Source organism: Gopherus flavomarginatus, chromosome 9, assembly GCF_025201925.1.
Source record: "Gopherus flavomarginatus isolate rGopFla2 chromosome 9, rGopFla2.mat.asm, whole genome shotgun sequence".
Taxonomy (NCBI): Eukaryota; Metazoa; Chordata; order Testudines; family Testudinidae; genus Gopherus; species Gopherus flavomarginatus.
This window is the reverse complement of record NC_066625.1, coordinates 15,025,861-15,036,445: the sequence shown is the minus strand read 5'-3', so window position 1 is coordinate 15,036,445 and position 10,585 is coordinate 15,025,861. Positions and strand designations below refer to the sequence as shown.

At 40.4% G+C, this 10,585-nt stretch overlaps 1 protein-coding gene and 1 non-coding gene across 10 annotated transcripts in view; both read left to right on the top strand.

The window, feature by feature from the left end:
- Positions 1–1,168: 1,168 nt before the first annotated feature.
- The window catches only part of TRRAP (transformation/transcription domain associated protein), a 170,009-nt gene continuing 160,592 nt past the window's right edge, over positions 1,169–10,585 (top strand). For 7 of the 9 annotated variants that reach the window (XM_050966696.1, XM_050966695.1, XM_050966694.1 and 4 more), the window contains exons 1-8: positions 1,169–1,427; positions 2,482–2,578; positions 3,402–3,563; positions 3,927–3,976; positions 6,353–6,463; positions 7,101–7,205; positions 8,035–8,118; positions 9,236–9,292. In XM_050966696.1, coding sequence (XP_050822653.1) covers positions 3,464–3,563; positions 3,927–3,976; positions 6,353–6,463; positions 7,101–7,205; positions 8,035–8,118; positions 9,236–9,292 — 507 coding nt within the window. In that variant the 5' untranslated portion in view covers positions 1,169–1,427; positions 2,482–2,578; positions 3,402–3,463. The other 2 variants (XM_050966690.1, XM_050966689.1) reach the window with 2 other exon arrangements.
- LOC127058694 (small nucleolar RNA ZL1) lies at positions 3,704–3,850 on the top strand. Its single transcript, XR_007776446.1, has one exon. It is a non-coding gene; the product is annotated as a small nucleolar RNA ZL1 (small nucleolar RNA).

The following is a 10,585-nucleotide window of genomic DNA, read 5'->3' as shown; positions in this document are numbered from 1 at the left end:
TTTGTTACAGGTATATTAGTCACCTGTATAAACCAATGGATTAGAAAAATGAGGCAGAGAAAATCCCTGTCTGGAGTGTTAATGAAAAGCTCCTAGAGCTGCAAGAACCTTGAAAATAAAAATCAGGTTTTTGGTAATAGAATAAATGTATTCTGGTATGTTTGGCGATGTGCATCTTGCAGATTTTTGTAAAAACACTGTATAAAACTCTACAATAGACTGACCTGTGCAGGGCTTAATAGAAAACAGGTGAAGTACTCTGCCCATCCCCTATACCATATTCCTGATGGCAGAGAAAAAAATGCCACCTTAAAAAATCTTCCCAAAACAGATGAGTGATGAATTTTTATGTGTCATAATACATAGTACAATACAAAGCAATAATATTTTAGGTCCCAATCCTGCAAGCCCATAACTCTTTGCATGTAAGTGGACTCACTGAATGGACTGGGACTACTCCCATGCATAGTTGCAAACACATAAGTATTTGCAGGATAGGATCTTATTTTGTATTAGCTCTTTCATACAAACTGGATGACACTAGGGTTTTGGAGAATCATGTCAGCCTGGGTAAGATGAGTTACTTTTAATAAAAATATTTTATTGTAAAATAGTCCAAAGCATAGAATGAGAGAGATGAGCTCAGTACAAAATATGATATCCCATTTATTATTAATTGATTGCCTCTCGCAGTACAGCTTGTTAACTTGGATGACACTTCTATAGTTTGTCATGCAAATAAATTTTCTGAATGTGCCTACTGTCTGGGGAATCTTCTCCCGCAACCCACCTTCCAACATTTATACTCTATTCCCTTCTATTTTTTATTCTATATCTTGCTCATCACCATAGTCATCAAGAGCCATTGAATCAGTATAGCTGACTTTACAAAAGAAACCATTGAGCAGAAACAAGTTTTGCCTCCTTAGCTAGGGTAGTTGCTGAAGTTTCTGCTTTCATTCAAATCCTGTTATTTGGTCCAGTCCAGTTCTATGGAAGCTGTGGATCTCCAAGCACTTCACACAAGGTGTGGAGTGGGATAAAAATTATTATACACAGTATATAGACCAACAGGGTTTCACAGTAGTTGAGTTTCTGCACGCCCTGTGTTCATGCTTAATTCAGCAGCGGGGCTGTCAGCTTATCTTCCATCTCCTTTCTGCTCATGGTTTTAGTGGGGAAAACTTCTTGGTTCCGATCCTTGGAAGCATCTTTCTTCTACATCTAGGTATTCAGAGCAGGGGAGAACAAAGCGCCTTTCGGTTTTAACTTCGCCTCTGTCTCGTTTCTGTCACACGGTCTTGAGTGCCTGTGTTTCCCGGCTGTCGCTTTAACAGCAGGGCGGATCCTCTGCGGGAGGGGCGGCTCTGCCCAGAGGTCATGGTGGGCCTGCTGCTGGGAACCGACAAGCTCCGCAGCTTCCGAGGGTAAATACCGGGGCACAGGCCTGAGCTGGGGGTGCTGCTGAGGCGTTAACACGCAGCCTGCCCGGCACCGCGCCTGCACTGGGTGCAATCGGCGGCGCTGCGCCGCGCCACCCCGCGCTTGTGGCCGGGCTGGTTCTCGCCTGTGGCGCGGGGGTTGGGAGGCTGGTGTAGCGGCTCTTGGTGCCTGGCCGGGGGCATTGACGCTGCGGGGGTGGGGAGCCCCGGGCCCCCAGTGTCTGACTGACTCGGGCGCTCGCCGTTTCGGGTGGGGAGGGGTCGGGGCGGCCGGACACGGGGCCGGGTGGGGGGTGTTGGAGAGATGCGGGGCAGCGATGCGCAGGAGGAGGCGGGGAGCGAAGCCGTTTCCAGGCGGCGGCGGCCGGAACTGAACTTCGGCGGCTTCCGTCGTGCGCTGGGTGCCCATGCGCCGCGCCCGGCTGCGGGCTCAGGCTGGAGGCGACAAAGGAGGGACTCGCGCGAGCGGGGGGCCGGGGCGGGCAGGTAAAGCCAGGGGCGGGCCGCGGCGGCAGCCCGGGGCACAGACCGGGCGCGGGGCAGGTATTGCCCGGCCCGGGACTAGGCCCGGGGGAGCGTGGTGCCGGGGTAGAGCCTGGGGCCGAGCTGTCACGTCGCACATAGTCCCTGCTGTGGGGGCGGGGGTGGGGAAGCCCGGCCCGGCCCGGCCCTGGAATGTGTGAGGGGGAAGGGATCTGGCGCTTGGGGGAGGGGGAGACGAGACCCTGCTCTAATGGTGGGGGACAGGGATCTGGCGGGAGGAGAGGACCTCCCTTGCTGGGGGGCAGCCATCTGTCAGTGGGGGGTTTGGAGGCCCTCCCGGGGTGGGGGGCAGGGATGAGTGGAGTGGGCAGTTCTAGCTCTGGTGGGGCTGAGGAGGGAGGGAGGGTCAGGAGCTCTGGTCTGAAGGGTTGGAGAGACGTCACAGCTGTCAAGGGCTTTGACCTGAGAGGAAATGGGGGCTAGTAGAAGGAGCTGGATGCAATATCGCTTTTGTGCATGTTTTTTAAAATCTGTAACAGGATTCACACAATTACAGGGTCAGAACATTGGCTGGAATGGGGTCAGCATAGATGGAGTCCACTCAAAGACAAAGTGCCCGCCTCAGTCAGGAGAGAGCCACCAAGACAGAGAAGGTAAGGGTAGAGAGGAGCTGAGACTTCTAGGCTGTATTTTCAGTGCTGTCATGAGCTGCCTTCCCGTTTGGGCAAATCACAGAACCTCTCTGTTCCCCAGGGTAGACCAATTGTCTCAAAACATTACAGGAGTTTTGTGACATTTAATCAGTATTTGCAAAGAGATTAAGATGAAAGGCTATGTAAAAGTGCAGTGTGTTTTTATTGAAACAGAGATTGATCTGAAAGCTAAACCAAATTAAGATGTCTGATGTGACAGAAAGTAAGCATGGATTGTGAAATGAGGTCAGCAGTAAAACTGTGACAGACAATGAAAACTAAAGCCAACTGAAACTCTACTGCTTTCAAGTTTTATTACATATTGGAAACTCAGAACTTATTTGTGGAAAAGCTTGTTTCAGGTACCCTGAAGCTTTGTTGAGAGGCACTTAAAAGGACATTATCAACTTGAAATCCAGTCAAGTTAAAGAATGCTGCTAAAAGAAATTTATGTTGTGCTCCCACCTCTGAGTTCCCTTGCCAGTTTTTGAGTCTTTTCTGATGTATTTTCCTAATCTTTTAAAATTATTCTTTCCCCGTTGCCATTTGATAGACCCACAGAAACAAGAGAGAAAACTGACTATATGCAATTCTGTAAAAGACTCAGTAACAGTTTTTTCTCTGTTTTTTTTTTTTCAGTTAAATGTTATGAGTTGCAATTGTAGGCTTAATATGATTTTTAAATTGATGATGCCCCTTTAAAATAATGTCATAGGATTAAATCTAGATGATGGTGGTATCCACCAGTAAGTCGTCCTACTTACAGTGTTTTTTTGTTTTGTAGGTGGGCTGATTTTTTTTCCTTTCCAGTTTTTTAATAAACTCTAATCTGGTCCAAAAAAAAAAATGGCCTTCGTTTCCACACAAGGGCCCACTGTGGTTGACCAAACCACTTTGATGAAGAAATACCTCCAGTTTGTGGCTGCTCTAACAGATGTTAATACACGTAAGTTTATTGTCTATTTAGTAAGGAAATGTAATTCTTCATTACTCATTTGCTTCAAGGAGTTCTGTAATATTGTCTATTGAGTTGGTTGGTAAACATGCATGGGGTTTGCTTTGCATTTCCTTTGATCCTTGATGTTTGAAGAAGCAAAATGATGAGCATTATTTACTTGAGCCTTAGAGAGAAGTGTGTGAGTATGAAGTGTGAGTATGAAATTGTGTGATTGTGAGAAATGTGTCCCTTTCAACTGGGCAGTGATGGCTAAACTGATAAGATCTGATTGCTTCTTTCACCTATGAATGTTTGATGGTATTTGTCACACATTTAATTATTAACTTGAATTTGCAATTTTTTGTTTTTCAGCCGATGAAACAAAATTGAAAATGATGCAAGAAGTCAGTGAGAATTTTGAGGTAATTACTGAATAAACTTACTTCTTGAATGATTTAAATGCAATATTTCTTGTTCTTGCTGTGTATACAATCTCTATTTCTGCTCTTGTTTGTTAAATTCAAACATATGTTAATTATTAAGTAAACAGCCATTACTCATTGGTTCTGTGTTTAAGTAAGAAAAGCCTTATTTCATTTTTAGAATGCATTACATGTCCACTTCAAACTTATTAGCAGAGTTATTGAAGAACTATAGGTTGTGTCCTGCCAGGATTTCTTTCTCTCAAATAATTGTTTTAACAGAAAATCTTTGTTCAGTAAGTAAGTTTTGCATAAAGAAACTAATGAAAATGTATTTGAATTTTACCTCAGCAGTGTTTACTGCATAACCTGATAAATTTGTGTGTGGAATTGTTTCTATAACTGAGTTCAGGTGTACATTTAGCTCTCTTGAAGTAACAGGCTGCATGGTATGTGGGTTGTGGTTTGTTTGTGGTTTTTTTTTTTTTTTTTTTTGGTATTGAGATATGCAGTAGTTTTAGAGGTGAAGGTGAGCTATCAAGTGGGGATTCCTTCCTTGAGGACTGGAGCTAGAGGTGACAACACTGACCCTTTTCAATTCTTGGGGCGGGGGAGGGGAAGAGGGGCATCAGCTGAGCTGGAGAAAATAGTGTATGCATAGTGTGTTCATCTGGGATGCGTAAGAGGTACCATGTAGAAATATTAGATGCTAGGTTTGCATTTCTTGCTCAAGAAATGACACCATTGTATTATATTACACTAAAATCTGAATGGAATCCCCCGTTCTTATGTGTTGGCTTTTATTTAGAAGTACTGAATTCTAGGTACATTAGCCAAATATAATTTAATCTGGGACATTTGGACAAGAATGTCCACATAATTAAAAATGCCAAATGTTTAATGACCAGTGCTGAGGACCTCTGTTCTATATCTTGCCCAAAGGTACATCCTGCATCTCTGACATTGCTATTGAATGAATTGCTGCTCCACTTCCTCTTGCCCCTGGGTTATCCATGGAGACCTCTCATCCAAGTACAGATGTGACCTAACGCTGCATAACCTAGGGACATGCAACTCAAGCTAATATAGTTCCACCATAAAGAAGATAGTATTAAATACAAAAAAGCCAGATATTGAAAGCATTTAGGCCAGGGGTCAGCAACCTTTCAGAAGTGGTGTGCCAAGTCTTCATTTAATCACTCTTATTTAAAAAATCTGAAAAGCTCTGTTGTTAAACTATAGGTCTGATAAAATACTTTATTAAAGATCTCCATATTCTGTTTAATTATCATACTCAACTTATGGTCTAGAACAGGGGTAAGCAACCTTTCAGAAGTGGTGTGCCAAGTCTTCATTTAATCACTCTTATTTAAAAAATCTGAAAAGCTCTGTTGTTAAACTATAGGTCTGATAAAATACTTTATTAAAGATCTCCATATTCTGTTGAATTATCATACTCAACTTATGGTCTAGAACAGGGGTAGGCAACCTTTCAGAAGTGGTGTGCTGAGTCTTCATTTAGTCACTCTGATTTAAGGTTTCACGTGCCAGTAATAAATTTTAGTTTAGAATGTGTCTTCTTATGATACATAACTAAATTATTGTTGCATGTAAAGTAAAGAAGGTTTTTAAAATGTTTTTAAGAAGCTTCATTTAAAATTAAATTAAAATGCAGAGCCCCCTGGACCAGTGGCCAGGACCTGGGCAGTGTGAGTGCCATTGAAAATCAATTCGTGTGCCACCTTTGGCATGCGTGCCATAGTTTGCCTACCCCTGATTTAGGGAATACTTCTTTACCTGAATGCATGTATTTGTTGCCTATGCAACTCTTTTGACATCTGTGGCAATCTTTCCTCTCAGCTCTTGCAAGTATGTGTCAGATGAATTTGGAGTGTCATTCTTCAAAAATTGCTGCAGGAAGGGAGAATATTTGTTTGTTTTTCTCTTTTCCCTGTTCCAGAGCTTCCTGGCTGCTGCAAAGTTGGGAGAGAGCTAAGAGGTCTTGAGTATCTTCCCGTCCTCTGTTTTTGTGCCTGTCTCTCCTGAGTTGCTCCAGTGTTTGCTTCTGCTGCCACTCATATCTTTTGTGCAGTAGTAGGAAAAAATACCCCAGAAGGGGAAGACTCCTATGTTCAATTTTATTCATTTTAATGTCAGTTTTAATGTCCTTTCTGTCAGAAGGTGGTTGATCGCTAATACTTTAAATATTTAGTTTAAAAAAAAAAACAAACCCAAAAACCTTTTTCAGTGGTTAACGGCATATAACTTATATTTTGATGACAGTCTGTGTAGCATGTGTATTACAAGTAACTTGGTTAAATCACACTTGAAATGAGAGTATTCAGAGAAGTATTTGTTTTTTCTTTTAATAACTAGAATGTAACATCATCCCCTCAGTATTCTACATTCCTGGAACACATCATCCCTCGATTTCTCACCTTTCTGCAGGATGGAGAGGTGCAGTTTCTGCAGGAGAAACCGGCACAGGTACTCTGTACAAAGCAGCAGTTATCTTTTTGTGCAGTTTTAATTCTCTAATTCAGAAATGTGAGAGATTAGAGTGCTGAGTGAGCAAATCTATTTTTGAATATAGATTTTATATCTACACAAAGAGGCATAATTGAAAAAGTCTGTATTGCTCTCAGTAAAATACTTGTTAAATAAAGTTGGCCATTCTGTTTTGCAAATATGTTCTTTAATACCTCTCTTCTATCACTTAAAGTAGTGTACATGTTACAGTTGGCTCTATTACTGAGATGATCACAATTAACTAAGTTTGCATTACAGAGTTAAAGGCAAAAGTTGAAGCATTACTGTCGAGTAGTTATCAGAATATTTTATCATTCTTTTAATTTAAATTGCAGTTTAAGAATGCAAATTAAATTTGCGCTGTGCTCTATAGCCAAATATTTGACCATTACAAGAAACTATTATGTATATTTATATAGGCATTTAATCTATTTAAAAAAAAATTCTTCAAAAGTATATAGTTTGTCAGTGAATTAACACATTAAGGCAATATTGAATTGAACAGGAATTTTTTCTTTAGTGATTTAAGGATTATCCTTACAAAGTTTTGATTATTTAAGTTCTAATAGATGTCTTTGTTCATTTTGTTTTCCAGCAATTGCGAAAGCTAGTTCTCGAAATAATTCATAGAATACCAACAAATGAACATCTTCGTCCCCATACCAAAAATGTTTTGTCCGTGATGTTTAGATTTCTAGAGGTATTTTTATTTATCTCAGTTTGTTAAAATGATGCTTCAGATTTTGAGAGAGATTCCTCTCTCTCCTCCTCCCGAAAAATATTAGGGTAGAATTCTTACCACACTGCTGCTTGGGGTTAGATAATCTTTAGAGTCACTTTAAAATGGGTTTGTTCCATTATTAATAATTGCACTATTTGAGCTGCTGGGACAGGATGGGAGGGGCAGTTGATTAGTCTTCACTTCATGATGATGTTTTGATATATAAAATCTCTGGGTTCTATTTTACCCTTATGTTTGCGAGGATTTTACTGAAACACAGAACTGTTCTTGATAGCTTACTCTAGGTGAGATGTCATGAAAGAACATTTTTTCTAGACTAGTTTATTACATAAGTAAAGAGGAGGGGATCAGTGGCCCATTTTAAGTCCTTCCTTCAGATTTTTGCTTGCATCGAATCTAAATTATTGATAACTGAGGCCCAGTGTAACCTGCTCTGTGTGAAAGGATCACTGCCCCTGTGAGGAGCCCTGTTGACTTTGGTTAATCAATGGGGCTTTTCAAAGGGGTCTTCCAAAGTAGAGCAGGTTGCAGGATTGAAGCCTAATCCTGCCAAAGATACAGACTCAATATTTCCATTGACATTTTAATGGGATAACTATACACACAGATTGCAAGACTGGGCTCTGATAAGTAACATGTCAAAAATGAGATGTTTTCCTTGTGGCAGTTTATATTAGGCAGAAACTTTTTCTAGGTTACTGAGATTAAATTAAAGCTATGTAAAATATATTTTTAATGAAGTTGTTTAAGAGTACAACAATGGACTAATTAAGCACATCTTTTCCAGACAGAGAATGAAGAAAATGTACTTATTTGTTTGAGAATAATTATTGAACTACACAAACAGTTCCGGCCACCAATCACTCAAGAAGTGAGTTGTATTTTATTATGTGATGTAGAAGAGTTACTCTACATGCTCTCTGTCTGAATTGATCTATTTCTGGCATACTTAATTGATGAATATGCCAGAAATATTCATGCACTATACTCAGTATTTTATAGGAGTTAATATGTTGTGGGTATCCTGCATTTTAAAAATTCTCCTGATAGTTAATGCTGTAGACAAGGATTGTGCCTGGGTTTACACTCTAAGTGGTTTTACTCTGGAGCAGCATCAGTTTTGCTCTCAATCCTTATGAGCCATCTGACTAGATCTATTGCAGTGGAGTAACAATCTGCTGTTCTAACCAAGTGTGCAACTGACTAGCTTTCAGGCAGTTTCACTCTGATGATGATATTTCTGCCAGATTCTGTGCGCAAAAACTGTGGTACCAGCATGACCTTGGAGGGAATAGTCGGACGGAGAATAAATACATAGAAGGAAGGTGGCAGCCCAAAACATCCCAAATGAAAGATAAAGATTGAAAGGCAGAACAACATGGATTGGGGGACCAGAATATTCTGGATGGGTGGGGGAAGGTGGAGGACCAAAATCTCAGGATATGGAGGTGGACCACCAAAGAGAGAATCCATGAGAGGAGAAAAAAATTGGGAGTATTTTGTTCTGAGAGAAGGGAATAAAACCAGAATAGGAGCAAGAAGAAAGTCAGCAATTGATGTAAGTTCTTATACTGTACTCATAACCCTAGTAACAGAGTATCTTACAAGAAGTAGAAAACCAAAACTGTAGTATCTCTTCTTCCCCTATCCCACCATTGAGAGGATTTAATGGTTTTGGAATAATGATGGTGTATCTGTGTTTGAATTATTATTGTGAGGGTCTTTCTATTGCTATTCAAGTTTAATGTTGACAGTAAACTGGCTTAGTAGTGCAAAGAAACTCTCCAAAAGGATCTCCCCAGTCCATTTTAAGTTTTTGAGGATTCATCCCCATACTTAAGTGAAATTAATCTGCTGACAATAAGTAATTTAACAAGATTCTTAGAGTACACTTCCCCCAGTATTGATGTAAGGATCCTAAAGTAATGAAATTGATTACCCTTTCTTCCCCCTCACCCTCCAGTAAGCTTAATATTTTTTCTACCTAGATTCATCATTTTTTGGACTTTGTGAAACAGATTTACAAGGAGCTTCCAAAAGTAGTGGTAAGTCTTATTCCCTGTGATCACACTGTCTGTATCTGAAAACAGTATTACTTATCTTATAATTAGCATAAATTAAAATGAGTCTTTTGAAGTTAGTGACATGTAACTAATGCTGTTTTAAAGAAAATAAAAAGGTAACTATATAACATGTTAGATTTAAAAAAGACAGGAAGTAGCAGACTTCTGTTGAGTTCTTACATTCTGATTGACCTCCATTTTAGGACACAATCTAACTAGTGTTAGCAAGTAAAGTCACTATTTGTTTAGTCAAGGGTTTTTTTTTTTTTTTAACTTGGAACCTAATTCTAGAATCAAACACACACACACAGGGTACACCTCTACCCCGATATAACGCGACCCGATATAACACGAATTTGGATATAAAGCGGTAAAGCAGTGCTCTGGGGGAGGGGGTGTACTCCGGTGGATCAAAGCAAGTTTGATATAACACGGTTTCACTTATAACGCAGTAGGAATTTTTTGGCTCCAGAGGACAGCGTTATAGAGAGGACAGCGTTATAGCGGGGCAGAGGTGTATATTTTAAAAACAAACAAACAAATCAGCTGCTATGCCTCAGACAACATCTAGTGTTTTGGAGGCATGCAATTGTAAGTGTGCCTGACTCAAAGATCTGATTTGAGCCTTTTCTTAACTGCTTAATAACTAGCGTTGAACTTGTAGAGAGACTACTATTTCAATCAATAGTGATTAAAATGAGAGTATTAGTACTCTGTAGTTCAGTCTTATTTTCAAGATTTAGTGTGATGAACACTTCGCTGGTAATAGGAAGTGTGAAACTTGTTTTTGCCATGTTCAGTCACACAGTATTTTGATATTTGCCATCATGAAATAGAAATTGGTTTTTGTTGTTTTCACTGTGTTGTAAGTCAGCCTTTACTCATAGGAAGAGAGCAGTGTCCATGATGTGAGGTCTTAGACACTGCAGCTCAGTCATGGGCTCTGCAGTTGCAGTATTGCTAGGCCTTAACCTCATTAGTGGCCCAGCGTTTTAATAACATGGTTTTTTAATCTATAGAATTTCAGCTTCTTCAAGTCTTATGTCCACAAATATCCCCCGGTAGGTGTGAGTGCTTCGAGTGCATGAGACTGGAATCGTCTAGGCATCTGTTTCCTTTGGAGTTGTCCTGTACACTCTTATGCCACTTACAATGAGGGTATAAAAATGGAGCAGCCCCAACCATCACTCACTTTCGTCTTACTGTCCGAGGCACTGAGTTGATGCTTAATGTCTTTATTGCTCTGGGGGATAGGATTAGGGTTTTATAGTTTGT